This window comes from Camelus ferus, chromosome 21 (assembly GCF_009834535.1).
Source record: "Camelus ferus isolate YT-003-E chromosome 21, BCGSAC_Cfer_1.0, whole genome shotgun sequence".
Taxonomy (NCBI): domain Eukaryota; kingdom Metazoa; phylum Chordata; class Mammalia; order Artiodactyla; family Camelidae; genus Camelus; species Camelus ferus.
Genome location: NC_045716.1, coordinates 28,081,558 through 28,102,775, shown reverse-complemented (window position 1 = coordinate 28,102,775; position 21,218 = coordinate 28,081,558). Strand labels below are relative to the sequence as shown.

Sequence of the window (21,218 nt, the reverse complement as noted above, 5' to 3'; positions counted from 1 at the left end):
CACCATCCTGGTCAATTGATTATTGACAAAGGTACAAAGGCAGTTCAGTGAAGAAAGGACATTCTTTTCAACAGATGGTCCTGGAGCAGACAACCATATGAGAAGAATGAACCTTGATCAATCAAACCTCACCCCTTATATAGAAATTAACTCAAAATTGATCACAGACCTAAATGTAAAACCTAAAACTATAAAACTTCTAGAAGAAAGCATAGGAGAAAACTTTGTGACTTAAACAGAAAAATATTTCTTAGATAAAATACCAAAAACATGATCCATAAAAGATAAAATGAATGAATTAGACTTCATCAGAATTTAAAACTTGCTCTTTGAAAGGCACTGTGGATAAAATGAAAAGACAAGCCACAGAACTAGGAGCAAAATACTTGTAAAGTGCATGTCTGATAAAGGATTTGTATTCAGACTATTAAAAAGTACTCTCAGAACTCAGTAATGACAGTATAACCCAATGACAAGTAGGCTGCAGATTTGAACATTTTACCAAGGAGGATGTATGGATGGCAGGCAGCACATGTGAGCGGGTGTTCAGTGTCATTAGTCATTAAGAAAACACCAAATAAATCCACAGTGAGACAATTCTCTGTGCCTGTCAGAGTGGCTGAAATCAACAAGAAACCACCACACCAGCCACTGGCAGACACGTGGTGGGACCGGGAGTCTCCCACACTGCCAGTGGGAGGGTGAAATGGTGCCACTACTTGGGAAAACAGTTTGGCAGGTTTTAAAAGCGTTAAACATGTCCCTAAAATGTGACTCCTCAGTTCTGCTCCTAGGTAGATGCCCAAAGGAAACCAAAGCATATGTTCACACAAAGATTTGTACATGAATGTTTGTAACAGCTTTGTTTGTAACACCCCAGATATTCGTTACCAAGAGAATCGATACGTAAACTGGTATCGTGTCCATACGGTGGGGCGTTCAGAGTAAAGGGGAGTGAATTACTGATGGCTGAAACTCAGTAACTGTGCTGTGTGAAAGAAACCAGAACCCCAGCCCCACAAAAACAGAGTTTATACTGTATGGGCTTACTTATATAAATTTTTTAAATGCAAACTAATCTTCAGTGACAGCAGATCAGCAGCTCCCTGGGAAAGGACAGGAGGAAACTTTGGGGGTGGTGTTATGTTCGTTATATTGATCAGTGAGCGTGATGGTTTGATGGATGTATACATGTCAGAACTGATTAGATTATATGCTTTAAATACGTGCATGTCGTTGTCAGTTGTAACTCAAAACGTTTTTTGTTTGTTTTTTTGTGGAGAGTAGTAATTAGGTTTGTTTGTTTTTTTAATGGAGGTACTGGGGATTGAACCCAGGACCTTTTGTGCATGCTAAGCATGCTCTCTACCACTGAGCTATCCCTGCCCCCTAAAGCTTTTTTTTTGAATTACTGAGAATTAAACCTTTATTTTTGTCTATAGAGCCCTAAATAACGAGGCTAAATAAATTGTCCTTTAGATAGGTTGTCTTTTAAACATGGAAATAAATAGCATTGTACTGTGACCAGAACAGCAAAGAACCGTGAGGAGTGTCTGCCCTGCCGCAGTGAGGTGTAGCAGTCTGTTGCTAATAGTAGGAAGACTCGAGAGATAGTCCTTTCCGACAGCTTTCACTAATTCAGGAAGAAGTCAGTGACCCCGCCCCCCGACCCCGTTTTCTCAGCCTTGTTTATCTCTAATTTTAATTTTTATAATATATCATTCTTTTCCAGGATACAAATGAAAGGTTACTATTTTACAGGAAGACATAAGTTTGAGTTTCCTGTTCTTTTTCATGGAGTTGGTTTTGTTTTTGCTGAAGTCTAATTGCTAGTTACTAGTTATTGAGGAAATCAAATCAGTATACAGGAAGCAGATGACAGAATCTTTTAAATTGTAAAATTAGTTTGTATCTATGTACATGTGAAATGTCCAAATTTTACCAGCTTTTCCCAAATTCACTGTTTAGTTATTCACTGTTGAATAACTAAGATTTAAAAAAAAAATACTTATGTAATGCTGTACACCAGAAGTTGACATGTTGTAACTGACTGTACTTCGATAAAGAAAGAGAATTCCAGACACACACACAAAACTTACTTAAAAAAAATAAAATATTTATTACACATGAAGGACAGGGAGGGGAAAAATATCGAGAGATTTACTGAGACCTTCGAAATGCCCAGCAGACTGGAGTGTTTACTGACTCTGAAAGAACTGTGGAGCAGCATCTAATAATGACTTTTAAAAACCCACCCTTTTTATGCTATTCTTCATCAAGAACCCAGACGTTACATTTTAGTGCTGTATCTTTTTTTTAAAAGTTTGCTTTTTCATCTCAAAACAATCTTAACTGCTCTGAGTATTTTAGCACTGTTAGCTAAGGATGAGTTTTGGCAACTATTTTTTAATTTGTTTTTGTTCTCATCCCCTCTGTGCGTGCAGAGAACCCGTTCATCCTGCATACGTCACCAGGAGCACGAGGCACTGCTCCTTTTGATACCCTCCCTCAGTGGTTGTGTGATAAGCAGCCTGACTGTGTGAAGACTGTAGCTACTGGGGCCAGATGGCCTGTGCTTAGTGCTTTTCCTTTCTGGTCCTTTGTTTTGCCTGCTGTTCCCTCTTCTTGTCTGGTTATTTGTTGCTTGGGGAAAAGTACCTGTAACACAACTTCAGTCCTGAAGTTGCCCTGATTGTTTTCGGCTGGTTTCCCCTTTGGAGCTGTGGCCCTGCTCCGACCTGGGCTCGACGGGCTTCAGCCTGGGGCGGCTCTCCTGTGGGGCTGCGGGGGGGTCCCCCTCCTCGGGCCCCAGTCATCTGTTGTCTTGGGCTAGTATCTGCTCTAGTAGCTTCTTAGAAGGAGTACTGGGGAGGTACAGTTTCTGTGTCTGTGCCTGTTTGGAAATGACATGTGCCTAAGAGTACAGTTCTGGACGGGCGTCATGCTTCCTTAGGAGCTTGTCCTTTGGTTTTTGTTGTTTTTTTTTCCCTCTATTTTCTTTTCCTTTGTTTTTTTTGTTTGTTTGTTTGTTTTTTGATCTACCCTATGGAAGATTTTCTCATCTTCCATCTCTTGAACTAAATTTTTCACTTCTGTCCCATTTTCCATTATGAAGGACTCTTGTTCACTGACCATTCTTTTTTCATAGCATCCTGTTCTTGGCTATGCTTGCTTCTCTTAATTCAGAGACTATTAGTGATAGTTTTGAGGGTTTTTTTTTTTTTAAGTTTCCTTTTCTGCCCCTGGTCTTGTTCTGTGTGACTGCTCGCCTGTCTTTGTGTTCTGCTTCAGAGCTCCTCAGCGGCCTGGTGGCGGGTCTGGTGGCACTGGGCCACCTGCTCACTTTCTGGGCGCAGCATGAGCGGTGGGCAGGAGCCTTGCCCGAGCTGCCTCCTGTGCGAGTGCAGGGAGCTCCGCTTCTTGTGCTCAGACAGTGGGTGCTGAGGACTGAGTTGGGAAGTGAGTCAGAGGAATCAGGCTAGCAGTGTGAAGAAATCCTGAGTGTGACTTACTGTTTTGTGTGTATTTTGCTTTCTTGTGCATGTTTGAGATAGGCTGAGACCTGTCTCAGTGAGCCTCAGCGGCTCTTTGAGGACGCACAGGTGAGGGAGAAATACCTGTCATCCTTTGGTTAGCAGTGCTTCTTCTTGGTGCAGAAGACAGTGGGGACGCGTGTGCTTGCTGCCGTCTTAGGCTTGATGGAACACGTGCCCCTGGCCCCTGGCGTGATGTGAGGCTGTTCTCCCATAGCCATGCCCTCCCGGGGCCTGTCCCCTCCCCTGGCACAGGCGGGTGGGTGAAATAAACCCACAGCAGCTGTGGAGGGTAGTGGTGCTGAATTCAGCTTGGAAGTGGACCCCCGCTGTCCAGTCCTTGCTTTCTCTCTGCCCTTGGCCGAAGTGTTAGGTCCAAGTGTTAGGTTTGGAAGTGAAAGAAAACGTATCAGGAGTAGACAACCTGGAGTATTTGTACCTGTTTAAATACACAGCTGTCAGGGAAGCAGATTGACTGTTGCAGCGCAGAATGGTCTGTCCACACTGCACTCACTGTTTGGGTGTTGGATTTCGTTTTTAGCTGGGTGAGGATGCATTCATGCGATGTGAATGCAGCGCATTTTACTTTGGAAAACACACGATGTCAGCGGTGCTTCGAGTCATGCATCTAATGTTAGAGAGTTCTCACCTTTAATCACGGGTATTAACGGCGCTTTATGTGGGTAGCAGCTCACTCTCCCCCAAACTTCTTTTTAGTGTTATTATAAGATTTGATTACTTCAGACAGAAAAAGATGGTTTAGGTATTTTCGTTTTAGCGTAGGTAGAGCTTGGATGGCACAGCACGCTCATTCAAGGAACGCCAGCACTTGCCTTGGTGAATTCTGGGAGGCGCTGGGAATTCGGAGATGAAGAAGGGAGGTCCTTTTCCTTGCCTGGCTTGTATTTTACCGGAGCTTGATGAAACTGACACCTTAGTCATTGTTTCGTGGTGTGACAGCTACCAGAAGAGAAAGGGACTCTGTGAATTTCAGCAGACAGGAGAGTCGGCCAGCCTTTCAGCAGACAGGAGAGTCGGCCAGCCCCTCGGGCCCAGGGAGACAGTCAGCAAACATGCTGTGCTGCTTCTCAGTAGGTGAAGGCGGGTGAAGGGGGCAGGAGAGTTATTTGATATCTCCAAGCTCTGTTTCCTCTAAATCAGTGCAAATATAATGCTTTCCTTTTGGTAATAAAGTACAGTGGTCATGTTGTTTCCTGACTTGAAATCCTCCAGTGGCTTCTTCTAGATTTTAGGCAAAAGATCCTCTTTCATAGTTTAACCGTCCTTGTTCTGGGCCCTGCCCCCCTCCCACCCCGTCCCCTGTCTGTCTCGCTCTCCTGAGTTCAGCTCGTGCCCTCCTCAGAGCAAGACAGCCCTGTGACAGGCCCCGTGCTCACTCCCTTCTCCCTCGTCCTGGTAGTGAACATTGTGGTAAGTGCTGGGAACCCTGAGGAGGAAGGGCCAGCATCCCAGGGAGCTTGCAGTCCCTTTGGGAAGACGGACTTTGTGAAGTCATGGAATAAAGCCACTCGCTGTCAGAGGTGCAGGCAAGGGAAAGCAGACATCCCGGGCTCTGCAGAAGCTCTTCCAGAGAGACCTCTCTGTGAGCCCCCCCAGATTCTTCCCTCGCCGCCTTGCGATGGAAGGTTTTTTCTGCTCTTCTGGTGCTGACCGCCCTGGCCTGTGGCTCCTGGTTCACCCCCACGGCACCCAAGTTCTGTCAGATGCCCGAGGGCAGGGCCCTTGCCCCACCTCACCGAGCGCCCCTAGCACCCAGCGTGTAGTGAGCACTTCCTGCGGGGAGAAGTGAGCTCGTTCCTGGCAAGTTCTTGATTCCGCACCCAGAGTCACGTAGACTGACCTCAGGAGAGGAGGTCTGCCTGAGATGAGGTGTCCTGGTTCACACACGCCTTTGAAATCATCAATGACTTTGTAGAACTTTGAGGAGGAAGCCTTAGACCCCATGCTTGAGTAAATCAGGGATATTTGAATAATTGCACAGAACAGTAAGTCAAGCTTTGGTGGACTTGAGCTCCGTGAACAGTCTTTTGGTAGCAGGTCAAAGGTACATGAACAGTCCACTCACAGGGCACAGGAGGGCTTGTCACACTGCTGCACCTGTACCAGCCACGAACACCTGGACAGGGCTGTTGTGCATTAAGTATGTGGTGGTGTCTGTTTTTAAGGCTTGTTTGTTTATTTGTTTTTAAGGTCTTGTGGTCTGATTCTTCAGTAACATCAGTAACCAAATCTTCCTCTGAAGTGACGGAATTTATTTCAAAGGTAAGTTGATTTAAGGGCTCTTATCAAAATCTAAAGGGTCTCATTCCCCGCGGGTGGCAGTCCTGCAGAGGATCTTGCGTGGTTGCTTCCTTCAGCTCGAGAGGTGCCGGCAGTCCCCCCTTTCTGCCGTCCAGTCCAGGTCCACCCTGAGAGGCGTGCTGCACAAACGCCGGGTCCTGAGGGCCTCGCCCACGCTCCCTGTGCAGGGGCGCGCCTGCCGGAGTGGGGTCGGGGACTTCACTGCTTCCACTTATATCTTTTATCTGTTTATATTGGATTTTCCTGTTCATTTTTATCTTTTTTTTTTTTTTAGTATTTTTTGTTGAAAATTGAAATACAGGCGATGTACATTCTGTTTGTTTTTAAATTGATTCAGCAAATACCATTTGAGAACAGGGTCCACTACTAACTAAGTACTCTTTTCCTCTGTCACACGGGTACACACCCATGTCCCCTGGCCTATCCTGTGCCGCAGCAGCGAGCCACTGTCGTGCCACAGCCATGCGTCTGAAAGTCACCTCCGTACATGGAATAACACATCTAAAACCTCTCCACAGTGTAGCTTGCATTTTGGTTATAACGTGAAGGATATCGTCCGGTAGGAGATCCAGTTGATGGCTCCAGTTTGAGAAGCCGAGGGGCATGTGAGGAGGCCCGTCCTCTAGGCTGGCAGGCATTGGAGAACTGCCCAGAGCGTTTCCAGGGTCACTGGTCCTCCCCGACTCCGTTCTTCCCCTGCACCACTGGGAGCGCCCCCTTTCCCCCCAGTGCCGACCCCCTCGTCCTGTAAAACAGCGGTGTCTCCAGACTAGCTGATGTTGGCGGGCCGGGTGTCGGCAGGGGCTGACGCTCACCTGGCTTCGGCTTCTCTGCCCTTCCCAGGTATCTTGTTTGCTGTGTTCCAGTAATGTTCAACACTTCTTGTCCATCGTCTCTTCAGGTACTTCTTCTGCCCCAGTCCCTGTCCTCACGGGCCTCAAGTGGCGTGCCTTGACCTTTGAGGCCGGCCACAGCTCGCGGCCATTTGGGTGATTTCTCTCACTGCCCTGTCGTCGGGTTCACCTGTGTGCCCTCAGCTCTGCCCAGGGTGCTGACGGGCCTGTTGACTTTGCTGAAGTCTTCTTCTCTAGTACCGCAGCTTTTTGGGTTCTTGTTCTTTTGTTTTTCCTAGGTTTTCCATTTGATGTGACTTCTAATAAAGTTTCTGTCTCTCTGCTGAAATTTCCATTTGGTTCATGAATGTTGTTCTTTGTTTTATTTTGTTTTATTTTACTTTATTTGTTTTTACTAAATCCTTTATAGTTGTTTTCAAGTTCCTGTCTGATAGTTCCAACATCTGGGTCGTACCTGAGCCTGGTTCCGATGATCACCTTGACAGCAGGTTTTGTTCCCCGCTTTTTTTTTTTTTTTTTTGGTTTGTGATTTTTGACTGAATGTTAGATATGGTGTTTAGACACTGGACTAGAAGTGGGCCCGTTGCTGCATCCGTCAGAGCACTGCGGGATGAGCTCGACAGCAGCGGAGCTGGGCTTGGGTTTGCCGCTGCACCGCAGGCATCCGGTTCTCCCGGGAAAGGCCTGCTGCTGCCCTTAACCTCAAGTGAGGCCTGGAGGGGTCCCACTTCTCCTGTGGCACAGAGGGGTCTCCCTGCTCCGTTGACCGCTCCTTCCCCGGGGGAGGCTGCAGGGCTGGTGGTGGGTTTGTGGTGGGCGTGGGCAGGATTCTGCCCATTTCTGGTCCAGCCGTGGCTCCAGACACAGGGTCTTTGGGGGCTTTCTCAGTGTCCTTGCCCCTTCCTTCTCCAGCAGCGGCTGACCCTGTTTTGTCCTGGTGCGGGATCCCCAGCCCAGGAGGGCTTCCTGCCCTGTCCTGAGGGTCACAGGGGTTTCGCTTTTACCTTTCCCGAGAAGCAGGGCATCTCTGCCTGTAACCTGGTCCTAGGAAGATGTTCTCCTCTTCCCCCAGAGGCAGGAGAGGCCTCTGCCTCATCCCTGGAAACTTGGGGTTTTGTTGGGCTCTGGGAGCAGGAGCAATCTTGTCCCCCTTGTAGCGGCTTCAGGGCTTTGGGCTCAGATTGAGAGCAGGCTGCAGGGAAAGGCGTGGGGTTTATCATCTGGCCCCCAGGGGCAGCCAGCCTGCACCTGGGCTGCCTGTGGTGGCGCTCAGCAGTCTCTGCTGGCAGGAGGGAGCTGGCATGGGGGCGCACCCCCGTGTCGGGGTCCCGGCTGACTGCTGTCTGACCCACACTCCGCCGACCTCTTCCTGCTCGTGAGGCAGCCACGTCTTCTAGTCTCTGCTGCGGCTGAGACGGAGCTTGGGTCCTGCCCCTCCTCGGGGGTGGTGGCCTTGCCTCTCCACTCGGGGATGGACTTAAGAGGAGGCACAGCTGTGTGGGGTGCCGGGCTGCTGCTGCTTTTCCAGTGGGGGTTTCGGGGACTGAACCCAGGCCTCATGCACGCTAAGCACGTGCTCTTACCCCTGAGCTCTGCCCCCGTCCCAGCTGCTGCTTGATGTCGCAGTGGGAGCGCGATGTTCTTCTGCGGCTTTGTGCGTCCCAAATGGACGCAGAACCCCACGTAGCTCGCAGAGCAGTCTGCTGAGTGACACCGGCGACGGCACCGTCTCGTAGCTGCCCACATTCCTCTCAGGGTGAGGAGGCCTGGCTCACGTAAGGTGGATTCTGATGTCCACGTGCCTTTTCATCTCTTTCAGTTATCTCAGCTGTATCCCGAAGAAAATCTGGAGAAGTTCATTCCTTGCTTAGCTGGCCCAGATTCGTTTTATGTAGAGCGAAACCACATGGATCTGGAAGCGGACCTGAGGTAATGCTCCTCACCCGCCCAGGTGACTGATGGCCGCCTGCGGGGCCGGGGCCAGGCGGGGCCAGGCGTGACTGCCGGTCATCTGAGGTGCTCCCTTGGTGACGCGTGGCTCTGGCTGGTTTGTGTCTCCTCTTTGCCTCTAGAGATTTTCATCAGTTGTGGAGAATTTGGAGGATCTTAAAGACCTGGCCATGATTTTGAGGATATAAGTAAAGGAATTTCAAAGTACATGCCACCGTTTAATATAGTTTTGACAGACTTAATGAAATAAAATCTGATCACTGTTTCTGTCATACAGTTAGTTGAAAGGTGAGACTGTTCCAGGTTAAACCTAGGACCTAACTAAAAAGTCTCCCTGGCCAAGTATCTCTGGACCCTTGACTGTGTCCTGACACACTGGTTGTGTAAATGTGCAAGGAGGGGCAGGCCTGCCCTGGGGCCCGGACCCAGGACCCAGGACCCAGGACCGACGTCTGAGTGCAGCGTGGTGACTGACAGCGGTGATTATGCTGGCTCACGACAGCTCGTGGCCACATCGTGGGCCCTGAGAACTCGGTTCACACAGGGCAGTACGGTGTAAAGGAGGACAGTTAGATTGAAGCAAAGCAGGAAGAGTACAGGTTAAGGCACTTCTGTTTAATTCTCTCTGATACATATTTCTCTTAATCAAAAATTAAAATTTCTCTCCCAACTAGTTTTTGGAAATACATTTTAATGCTGATAAAAGCACTTTGTTTAATTTTTAGGTATTTGGCTTCCTTACCTTCTCACGTATTAAAAAATGACCATGTTAAGAAGTTTTTCAGCACTTCATCTCCCACCCAACAGCTTCAAAGTCCAAGTGAGTTTGTAAAATTTGAGTAAATAAAAACAGAAGCATTTTTATTGTCTGTAAACTTTATGATATTTGTTTTAATTTATAGGTCCTGGCAACCCTTCCCTTTCTAAAGTCGGTACCATGATGGGCGTGTCTGGAAGGTGAGACTTCCACCCTGTAACCAGCAAACACGTTTCAGATCAGCGTTGTAACAGAGGTTATTTTTCATTGCATGTAAATAATCATTTTTAGACTTAAGCCATTTCTGGCCTTAGTCTTGAATCATTGTGAGAGAATTAGATAGAGGTAGTCCACTTTTTGATTCCTCCAAAAAACAAAAAAACAAAAACAAAAGTAGTTCTCTGAATGCCTGGAATTGGAATTCCCAAGGACTCTTATTGCAGATGCCAGTTTCTGGGCCCTGCACATTCTAGGAAGCCAGAATTTCTGAAAATCTTCACTTTTAAAAGCTCCTGGGATAGGGGAGGATATAGCTCAAGTGGTAGAGCAAATGCTTAGCACGCACAAGGTCCTGGGTTCAATCCCTGGTACCTCCTCCAAAAATAAATAAGTAAACCTAATTACCTCCCCCTGCCAAAAATAAGTAAATCTATTAAAAAAGATAAAATAAAAGCTCCTTGAGAAGCAATTAAGCCCATAAAGGGCCAGAGTTGCTGCTGTAGGGGTCCTCCACCAGCGCGAGCCTGGCAGTGATGGAGGTAGCTCAGGTGACAGGCAGAGTTCCTGTCCCGACTGACAGCTGAGGTTAGAATGTGCTCACATGACAGCCGGCGCACGCACGCTCACACACACACACCCCCACACACACCCTGTATGAGGTCTTTGAAAGTGCTGACTGTCTTCTTCACCCTCTGCCTGGTGTGTAAGCACGGAGGAAATACGTGGGCTTGCAGTTTACTGTGGGAGGGGCACGGACAGACAGTGGTGCTTTTGCTCCTTCCAACCTTCTAGGATTTACTTTTTAAAAAAAAATTAATTTGAATATTAAAGTTTTTGGAGTTAGTTTTGATACGTGATTATCCATATCATCCTGTGATAGGACTCACAGAAAGTGACTAGGCAGCTCAGCCAGAGTCTGGTTGACACACTCTGGTACATGCACATACATGCACACACGTATTCTCAAGCACAGCGGGTAGGTGGGTGCACACAGACGAACAAGCACGCACACGCACATGCCTCCCGATGGGAAGCTCGGGCTGGCAGTTGCTGGGCAGAGGCAGCAGCTGGGTTGAGGGCTCTGACGTCAGCGGCGGACACCAGCACAGACGCAGGGCTGCCCCGCCGGCAGGGGCAGACTCGTGGTGTCCCCAGGGGAGGCTCTGGTCCTATGAAGACAACCTGTCCGCTGTTCCCGCAGGCCCGTGTGTGGAGTGGCCGGCATCCCGTCCTCTCAGGGCGGTGCCCAGCACCACATGCAGCACCCGGCCAGCTCGGCCGCCCTGCCCCACTGCTCGCATGCAGGGGGCGCGGGCTCAGCCCTGGCCTACCGGGCCCAGATGGACACCTCGCCCGCCATCCTCATGCCTTCCGGCCTGCAGGCCCCTCAGACCCAGGAGCAAAATGGGATTTTAGATTGGCTTCGGAAGCTGCGTTTGCACAAGTACTACCCCGTCTTTAAGCAGCTCACAATGGAGAAGGTATGCTGGTCACTGCTCATTTCTCCTGTAACCAGTCTTTCTTCGGACCTTGTTCCTAGCAGAACTGAGTCGGGTTTCTGAAATGCGTATGCTGTGGAGATCATCCCCTGGTGTGTGACACTGGCAGGTGCAGGCCCCAGGTCCCGGGAGTGCATGGAGGTGTTTGGGGATTTGAATTTGAAGGCTGCCTGCAGCTGAAGCAAACACTGGAGCACAGTTGTAAACAGCTTTTTAAAGACAGTTTGGGATCTTCACAGATTAGATACTCCGTGTGACCTGAAGGATGCTGTGTCCCCAGCAGCCCTACTGCAGGCAGAAGCACTGAGCTCTGGAACCCAGGCCCCTTTCTGAGGCGCCCCTCAGTGCAGGCCAGTGCGTGCGCTGGAGCTCAGCTCAGGAAGCCGACTTTACAAGAGCCCCTTGTACTTTGATCCAAGGAGGTGGCTGTCTGGTGCTTTTTCTTCAGTTAGGGTCATAGAGCTAAAAAAAAAAAAAAAAAAGTGAATTTGATGGTTTTCAAGCGATCCTACATAGAAATTATTTTTTATAATACAGAGTTTTGATGAGGAGCATTTTTTTCATTGTTTAAAAAGTTTTGAAATAGCTTAAGTCTCACTGTCAGTGATGAAAGTAAATTAGACCTGTACCTGGTATCTGAACTCTGAGCGCCCCCTGCTGGATAAAGTGACTTGGTGGCTTTTATCTTTGTAACATTTTGTCCAAAAATCTGAAGAGTCTAGAAATCAAGCTTTTACTGCATAATAAAAAACAAATTTTAAGTGTATTTGCAATACTCTCAGCTTAGGACTTGTAAATCTTAAAACCAACAGATTTTACTAACCTTGGTCGTGATAAGTTTAAAAAGTTTTAGTCTAACGTATGAGTTGAAATGGCTAAAATCAAAGACCATGTCTGAGAACCAGGTACCATCTTCTTGCTAAGTATAAGGCCAGTGGGTTAGGTGGCCATTCCAGTCGGATGGCATCTACTTTTCTGGGTCACTTGCTACCCAACAGTTTCTGTTGTCCCTAAAATGACTGTGATTTCAAGAAGAAAGAGCCATTAAAAGAAGATTCTGTTCCTGTCTGTGGGAGGACAAATGGCGTGTGTTTGATGGGGGAGCCCTGGGATGGGGGGACATGTCCACAAGCTGCATCTCTGCAGCAGTCGAGGCTGTAGAACAGCGTCTTTAGTCACCGGCCCGCACAGCACGTCCCTTTGAGGGGACGGGTCTTCACCAAGCCGTTGCTCAGATGCAGGCTCCGTGCACACAGCCTGGGACCCTCAGACGCAAAGTGAGTGAGTGTCTTGTGTTGTGAACCGTGGACACCAAATCATTTAGCGAGTGAATGTTTTAGTGTTCCCTGGCCTTCTGTTGTCTAGGTAAGGCTCAATCTGTTCACATGTCCTAGAGGTAGAATACATTTATTAAATTAAGCTACAGATTCTTTGTTTTCAGAATCCTAATTCATTCTTATTAACTTTGTAATTTGTTTCCTCTGTGTAAGTTTCTGAGCCTTACGGAAGAAGATCTAAATAAATTTGAGTCCCTCACCATGGGAGCAAAGAAAAAACTCAAGACCCAACTGGAGCTGGAGAAGTGAGTGTGAGATCGTGTGTGAGACGGGCGTCTGTCTCAGCGTCAACACGCGGGACGGGTGCTGGGGCTTAGGAACTGTCAGTGACTGGGTTACTTTTGATAGCTTATCAAACCTTAATTAATGCTTTAAAAATGCTACAAATGCGGCTTGGTTTGCTAGGAAAGGCCCTTGATAGAGAATCTAAGTCAGAATGCGTTATCTTCCACCCTGGAGATTATTTGGATGGAAATCTCCTTTTTATGGAATATGTGTACTTAAGCAGAGTTTGTGGAACACTGAAAGGTTCTTCAGTGGAAGTGAACACTTGTGTACTGCTATGCTTTCTTGTTGCACAGGGAGAAGTCAGAGAAACGGTGCCTGAACCCCTCGGCCCCACCCCCAGCCAGCGGCGGCGGAGTGGCCCGCGTCCCCCCCACCAGCCACGTGGGGCCAGTGCAGACCGTGCGAAGCAACCATGCTGCAGGTGGGTGGGCCGGGCGCCTGGGCCTGCCGTCCTGCTGATGAGCCTCAGACCTGCCCTATTTCCAGTTCCATTTTCTAGTATTTACAGTTACTTTTCATTATTTTAGCTTCTGTAGCTTCTACCATGGGAAAACAGAAGGGATGTATGGGTTAGAAGCTGGAGACTGGTGACTCGCCTGAGGTTGTCTGGGCAAAAGATTAGATCTAGAAACGACTATGTTGAGAGCAAAGCAGCAGGAAGTACAGGAAATGGATGAAAATCTCAGCCCCCAGAGGCACGTGCAGGGAGGTCATTTGAGGTCATTGCCCTGCAGGTGGGTCCATCTGGAGGTCCTTACTGCCTTCCTCCTCGCCTCAGGAAGAGGTGGAGTGGACAGCTGTTTTCCTTATGCCCTAGAAATACCACAAGTGACAGTAAGCTGGCAAGAAAAATATGTCATCGTAGCTTTTCAGTGGTTATTTGACTGAAAAGGTCTTAAGTCCTTGGGCCTCAGAGAACGGGGGTCTCCGAGCTGCTTTTGTAGCGCCTCGCTGCCCTGGGAGCCCTTCCTTCTTATCTTGCAGCGATTGCTGGGGAGGCCAAGAGCACACCATGGTGCACCTGCCGCAGGGCCAGCCTTGCGAGCCTCGGCCCTGTGTGAGTCGGGGCAGGGTCGCCCTGCCTCCTCGGGTGGCTGTGAAAATGAGGGCAACAGGTGTGCCTGGAGGGGGTGAGGAGGGTACAGTCAATGCTGCCTGCATGGCCCCCTCCACGTCCTGAGGCGCCTGGACTTGGGCGCCACCTTTGGACTGTCACTTGTCCCTTCTCGCAGCACTGCGGGTGGAAGTGGAGCAGCCCCCTCACCCGACGGCCCGGGAAGGCAGCTCCTCGGAGTGCTCCAGCTCCTCACCCAGCCCGATGGGGGTGCAGGCCCGGGAAGAGAGCTCGGACAGCGCAGAGGAGAACGACCGACGTAAGGATGCCCACGCGGCCTGCCTGTGCGGCCCGGCCCGGTGAGCCGGGCAGTGTGCTGACACCCTGTTTCCGACTCTAGGTGTGGAGATCCACTTGGAGGGCCCGGATAAGGAGAAGCCCGTGATGCTTCTGAACCATTTCACTGTCCAGCTCCGCCAGGCCCACGGCCCAGGTTCTCCCTGTGCAGAACGAGGCAGGGTCCAGTCCATCAGGCCACCACCCGCTGCCTCCCCAGATGATGCCCGCAGCCTCGCACATCGCGCCCATCCGGATGCTGAACTCCGTGCACAAGGCGGAGAGAGGGGGCGCCGACATGAAGCTGCTCTCGTCCTCTGTGCACTCACTGCTGTCTCTCGAGGAGCGGAATAAAGTCTCTGGACCAAGAAGCGGCGTCAAGGTGGACAAGGGCTTCGGCAGTGCCATGGTGGATGTGCTGCCCACGCCCGCCCCGCATCAGCCTGTGCAGGTCCTCCCTGGACTTGCCGAGAGCAGCTCCGTGTCACCCACCGTCCCCTTTGGTCCCCGCACCAAAGTTGTCCACGCGTCCGCGCTCGACAGGGTGATGAAGCCGGCACCACAGCCGGCCCTGGTGGTGGAGACCAGCAGCGCCGCCACGGGCACGCCGAGCACCGTCTTCCACGTGGCCCGGCCGCCCATCAAACTTCTGGTGTCTTCATCTGTCCCTGCGGATTCCGCCATTTCCGGGCAAACCTCTTGTTCTAATAACGTGCAAATAAGTGTGCCCCCGGCAATAATCAACCCCCGGACTGCCCTGTACACAGCCAGCACCAAAGCTGCCTTCTCTGCGGTGAGCAGTGTGCCCGTGGGCCCCCTGCAGGGCAGCTTCTGTGCGAACAGCAACACTGCCGCCTCCAGCAGCCACCCTTCCACGTCCTTCGCAAACATGGCCCCCGGGCCCAGCTGCCCGGCCCCCAGCTCCAGCCCTGCGCTCTCCTCCGTCCCCGAGAGCAGCTTCTACAGCAGCAGCGGCGGCGGCGGGGGCAGCGGCGGCGGCTCCCCCGGGAACATCCCTGCCTCGGCCCAGAACCACCACCACCACCACCACCATCAGCAGCAGCCAGCGCCCCAGCAGCCCGCGCCCGCCCCGCCGCCCGGCTGCGTCGTCTGCACGTCGTGCGGCTGCAGCGGGAGCTGCGGCTCCAGCGGCCTGACCGTCAGCTACGCCAACTACTTCCAGCACCCGTTCTCGGGCCCGTCCGTCTTCCCCTTCCCGTTCCTGCCCTTCAGCCCCGTGTGCGGCAGCGGCTACGTGGGCGCCCAGCAGTATGGCAGCGGCGCCTTCCCGGTTGTGCACTCGCCCTACAGCAGCGGCGTGGGCCCTGAGCCTGTGCTGGGCGGCCAGTCTGCCTTCGCCGTCCCGCCCGTGCAGAACTTCATGGCGGGGGCGGCGGGCGTCTACCAGGCCCAGGGGTTGGTGGGCAGTAGCAATGGTTCCAGTCACAAAAAGAGCGGGAACCTCTCGTGTTACAACTGTGGGGCCACCGGTCACCGCGCTCAGGACTGCAAGCAGCCGTCCATGGACTTCAATCGGCAAGGTAAAGGCTCCCGAGGCTAGCAGTGCGGCGCGCCCGAGGAGAGGGCAGACAGGGCTGTCCTTTTACTGAAAATGGTAGTCAGCTTTCTTGTTTCTAAAGCAAACAGTGATTTTTCACATGCTCTCTGCAAAAGCATGAAATTGTCGATAGGCTGTGCAGCCCCGATGGGGCTGCTTTGGTTCCGAGACTGTCTTTACGACCTCCGCCTGCTCCCGGTTCTGGAGCGCGGCCAGCTGGCTGCGGAGGCGCCACGTGACTGGGGAGCAAGTGTGGGTGATTTACTGCCATTGCCGGCGTTTACCTGAGAACCGAGGGCGTGGCACGTGAGTTCAGAGGCTGCAGAGGGAACTCACTGTCCCTGCTTCTGTCCCCGCCGTCCAGGGCGGCTGTGGCTGTGGCTGCTTGGTGTCCTCGCTCCCTGGGCTGCATCTTCTTTCTTGCCCCTTTCCTCCTCTCTGTCTCCTTCAGTCAGATTCCAGTGTGTGTCTGCTGTAGTGACTACACCAGGTTTGTTCTTGCTGCCTGTCTTGGGAAGATGAAGCTGGCATTGGGCAGGCTGGTTCCAGCCTGTGACTGCTCGCTGCAACCGTGGAGAGTCAGTCACTCGCTTTCTGGAGACTTGAGGGTTGCTCCAGACCTGCCTGTGCCCTTTAGTCACCTGGAGAGCTTTACAGACAAACAGGCAGCAGGTGGGGTGACTGTGGGCTGCGGCCACCCCTGCTGATAGAGCTGTGCTGCGTCTCCTGACGCGGTGAGCCCAGGGCCCCGGACCCCGTGGTGGTGGCCAGGCCTCCTTGCCCTTGTCCTGGGGAAGGGGGCTGCGTGCCGTCTGAGCTCCCAAAGAGTGAAGAAATGGAGTGGGAACTCTTCAGTCATTTCACTCCTTGTCTGATTTGATAAACTTAAAAAGTATTGTCCAGTTTGGGGTTGGGGGAGGGAAGTTGGGTGTGGTTAGAGCAGGTGGTCTAGATTTCCGGACCCAGTGTCTTGACCAGTGTCTCTGGAAATAACTTTGGACAGTTCATGGCAGTAATTCTAGTGATTCAAATTTGATCTCTTTTTTCTCCCCCCTCTCCAGGTACTTTTAGGTTGAAATATGCCCCTCCAGCAGAGAGTCTGGACTCCACAGACTGATATTTTTCTCTGGCAGCAGAACACTATTAAGCCATGGAGACCTAAGGAAAATTAAATACAAAACTGAGAAGTCTAGTTGCTATCGAGCTTAATATTTTTAATCCAAAGGTGCTTTACTTTTACTAGACTGGATAGAAAACCTAGCGTAGGAATGCATCAAACTCAGTTTTATTGCCAAATCCTAGATGGGAGCTTGATGTCAGGACTGGCCTAGTGGGTGTCTCCACTGTGGGTGAGAATTGGCCACCTCCACTGCTGGTCGCAATGCAGAGACCTCCCGTCCCCCGAAGAGCATTGCCAGGATTGGTCCTTCTAGGCTCACACGTAATTCCAGGGCAGCTACGTGAGGCTGGAATCGAGAGCTGCAGGCCGGAGTTTTCCAGGTGGAGCTCCAGCAGTCGGACTCTTGACGCCCCTGGTGAGGGAAAATGTCGCCTTTGTTCTGTTCTGTTCTGTTCCGTTTCGTTCCTAAAGTGGTTAGGCACTAATCCCTGGGCTTCTTAAGGACTGCACTTCCGAAGAATGTAAACTGATGCCAATCTCTGCAGCTCTGGGAGACAGACTCCCTGAGACCAGTCAGTGCAAGACACTCAGAATCCGTTTTTAAAGAGTTGGCACCAGCAGGCTACATGAGTTAGTACACAACAGAGATTTTAGTATTTCCTTCCCTCCTTAAAACACTTGTAGCAGTTTCAGGTTTTCAATTTTTTTTCTGCAGATAAATTTATTAAACTACGTTATTAGATAGAAATAGTTACTCGCAACAACTTAATTTCTAAGGGTCCAAGTCCCAGAGAATCCCTAGTTGTCAAGGCTTTGAGGACACCTTCCTCCCCAGCCCTGCAGAGCTTTGAGCCCTGTCGTCTTCCACACAGAGGAGCTCGGGCAGAGACATAGCAGCACAGCCTCGTGAGTGGCTCTGGTGGATGCCGCACGCCCTTAGCCCAGTGGCAAGTTCTTTTATCTCCCATGGACTCCCCGAGGACCCCAAGGCTTACTGCTAACGGATTCACACTCGAGACAGACATTTCAACAACAATTAATACAGTCCTATAATTTATGAGCAAAAGATTTGAAATTTTCTCCTGTCAACTTCTTTTGTATTAGACTGTGTATCAATAGGTAGTTCTGTTAAAAATTACCTGGAAAACTACAATAGAAAGTGGTAAGACTCTGAAAGAGACCACACCGACAGGACAGAGCCACAGGATCTGCAGAAGTCTAGTTGTATCAAGCCCACCACACAGCTCTCAGCTTCACCCCACTGCAGTGAGAGCTTTTGGTCTGAAATTTAGGGACTTAAAGCTTCAAGGCTAAAGGGAATTTTCTGCTCAAATAATACTGTTTTAAATGCTACAGCTTTCCATATTAAAATAGTGATTGGTAAGGCCTTGCCCAGGGATTTTTCCAGTTGAATATTAAACAAAGAAAATCACAATACTCAGACCATTCTTGGAATGGGACAATCAGCCTCGTGCAAAATTGGTGTTAACTCACAAGAATGCGGTGGAATTTGAGGCGTTGTGACGTGAGCTCAGTTTCCTGGCTTCATGGGAACTAAAGCAGAAAGTTACTACGTTTTTTTAATGAAAGGCTTTTAGTAGAGTTTTGTAGAGTTTTATTTTAGTAGTTTCATTTCTATGCAATGCAGAATTGACAGCCCTCTGTACTCTCTCCCTGGTACACAGTGTTACATATGGTTTTGAAGTAATGATGATGCTCACAGCAGCTTTTGGGGGGACTGTTACATTGATCTCTTAAATTATAAACACTACAAAATGTCAAGATAATGAGAACTGACACAACCTTGCCTTAAAGCGTACTAGACTGGAGCTTGTCGTGTTGTGTTTAAGGAAGACTTGGAGTGTTCATTGATGTTTACGATTTTAATATTTCTGAAGGCCATTACAGTGGCCTAGATATGTGCTGAAAGCCAAACTTTTAAAATTTTTGGTTTTTTTAAACAAAGAAATATTTTAAATAAATCCTATTTCAACACAGTGCAATTGTTGAAAACTGTCTCATAAAGAAAAAAAATCATATTTAGGTTTTTGGTTTTAGTGGTCAGTACTGGGGGATGAAAGTGTCTGCTGTTACCCTTCTAACTATTTTGATAATATAAATATGAAAGAGGGTAGAGTCAAATACAACAAAAAATTAAAACAAACTTCGGTTTTAAGTATGACACTCAAGTTGAGGCCAGTAAGTTCAGACACTGTGACTGTGTTCCAGTCATCAGAGGTCTTGGAGAAGCTCCCAGCTGTCTGGGCCAGTGCGTGTGCAGAGTGATGCCTCCAGCGAGGCCATTCAGAGTCTGAGACAGGACACACGGCATTCAGCTGCCAATCCGTGAGACCTCTTCCCGAGTGAATCCCATACTTGGGAACATTTGTTAGCAGTATTCTCTCTGATGAAATTCCTCTCCGAAAGCAACCAGGCAGTAAGCCTAAAGGTCATCTGGCATTTCCTTAGAGCACATTTTCATCAGCTAGAAACACAGGTCAGACGGACCCTTTCAGCTACTTACCCATCTTCTTGAAATCGTGGGCAGGTTCCAGGCGCTGTGGCAGCAGGTAGGTGTGGCACAGCCACTCCGCTCTGTGTAATTTGTCATATTTTAAAGTTTCTAGCCCCATTTTTCATCTCCAAGAATGGGGAGAGTGGAATGTACAGATTCAAGTAGAATACAATGTTGGGATAAAACACTAATCTCTTTGTTTTTTAAGCAAAACATCCAGTTTTCTACCTTATTTTCTAATTTTTATTTCATGGTAACATTGAAAATCGGAAGGTGTATAAATGTTAAACCTTTTAACTGCTAAAGAGCACTGAGGAAATGGGAGCTAGCACGTAGAGAGAGAGCTATTTTCTTGAAAGCAGATACGCGATTGGGTATTTTAAAAACCAGCATCACCTATAATCTCCAAAAAGCTACAGGAGTCAGCTTGTTAATACAGTAGTTAGTCGGTTCAGTATTTTAATTCACTATTTAGAATTCTAGGTCCTTTATCGCCAGGAGCCCACACAGCCCGCTCACGCTGCACAACGTGTACAGGGGCGCACCGCGGGGCAGTAACTGCCTGACGGCTGCAGCTCGTTCCGTGGAGCCCGGGCTGGCGAGGCTCGCCTTAGTCCAGCCCCTCCAGTGTTGCCAGGGAGCACTCACCGAGCACGAGTCGGGTCGCCCCCTGCTCGCCCCCTGTCATTTTGTCACTCTCCCTGCTTCTGTGATGGCTTACTTGATGCCTTGCTAGTTTTACATACTGATAACCGATGGCGTTACACGTTGAAGAGTCTTAAAGGTTGTAAGGGAAACCGTGACCCTGCTCGGCTGGACCACCCATCCCGGCAGGGATGGGCCTGTGGGACCTGAGCAGGTTGGCCGTCCTTTCCAAAGTGCAGGTGACTCCCAAAGAATGAGGCAGGTGACACTTAAAGCCATAGGTTCTGAAGAGGCTTAATTACTGAAAAGTCCCGAGGTTCTGAATGAAAGTGAGTGTCTTAATTCAACACTCTACACTGTGCTGGTTGAGCCCAAAGGTCAACATCACTACACTGTTAATGGAGGGAGGGGCGCGCTGGCCAGTCCATCCCTGTGTTAGAACAAGCCCCGCACGCGGGGAAGTTCTTAGATGCACAAAGACAAAGGCTTTGGTCCTGAAACTGAAGACCTCGTGTACTCAAGAATCTTCACAGCTTCTATTGGACATATTTTCTTTTTAGGAATGAAGGAAAATTCTCCCATTTTTGAGCCATTCTTTTATGTCAATTCTATAAAACTGCATGTAACTTTATAAATATTTTTAAAAGATATAGTTTTGTAAATATTTAATATTCTGCTAATTTGATTTTGAATTGTAAATGTCAAGTATTCTGTTTTTGGGGTTTTTATGTTTTATTATACTTTGTTAAAAAGGAAAAAATTGTACATTTTTAGAATGTTTTTATGAGTAAATTTAATGTACTGAAAATAAAAAATTTTAAAAAATCTATTAGGTCTCTGTCTCATAGACTATGAAGCACACTTCTTTTTTTCTTTTTTCTTTTTTTTTTACTCCCATCTTTTCAAATTGGAATTCTTATCTCCAATCCAGGACTGCAGGTGCTATCCTGAGCAGTGCCAGGCCCCAGAGGGAGAATTCTGGTGCTTTTCCTCCAGCAGGAGCCCCCAGTTTCTCTTGGTCAAACCGGAGGTTACTTGGAGGAAGACACTCCTGGCAGGTAAACGGCATCAGGAGACAGCTGGTCCCACCTGGCACCTGCTAGCAGCCCCTTGGATGGGGAGGGCCTTCCTGTCTGGTCACCTCCAGGGTCTGTGCTCTCCTGAGGGGACCGTACAGGCCAGGTCAGGGTGGGGGGGGGCGTGTGCACATCTGCTGAGTAACAACCTCAGG

At 49.4% G+C, this 21,218-nt stretch overlaps 1 protein-coding gene across 1 annotated transcript in view; it reads left to right on the top strand.

Moving 5' to 3' along the window:
* The window catches only part of ZCCHC14 (zinc finger CCHC-type containing 14), a 56,239-nt gene extending 35,423 nt beyond the window's left edge, over positions 1-20,816 (top strand). The window contains 11 exon segments of the mRNA XM_032464517.1: positions 5,745-5,816; positions 8,529-8,638; positions 9,385-9,479; positions 9,562-9,616; positions 10,837-11,116; positions 12,625-12,716; positions 13,053-13,180; positions 13,992-14,132; positions 14,214-14,278; positions 14,280-15,690; positions 16,769-20,816. Of these exon segments, the coding sequence (XP_032320408.1) occupies positions 5,745-5,816; positions 8,529-8,638; positions 9,385-9,479; positions 9,562-9,616; positions 10,837-11,116; positions 12,625-12,716; positions 13,053-13,180; positions 13,992-14,132; positions 14,214-14,278; positions 14,280-15,690; positions 16,769-16,824 (2,505 nt within the window). The 3' untranslated portion in view covers positions 16,825-20,816.
* Positions 20,817-21,218: the final 402 nt, after the last annotated feature.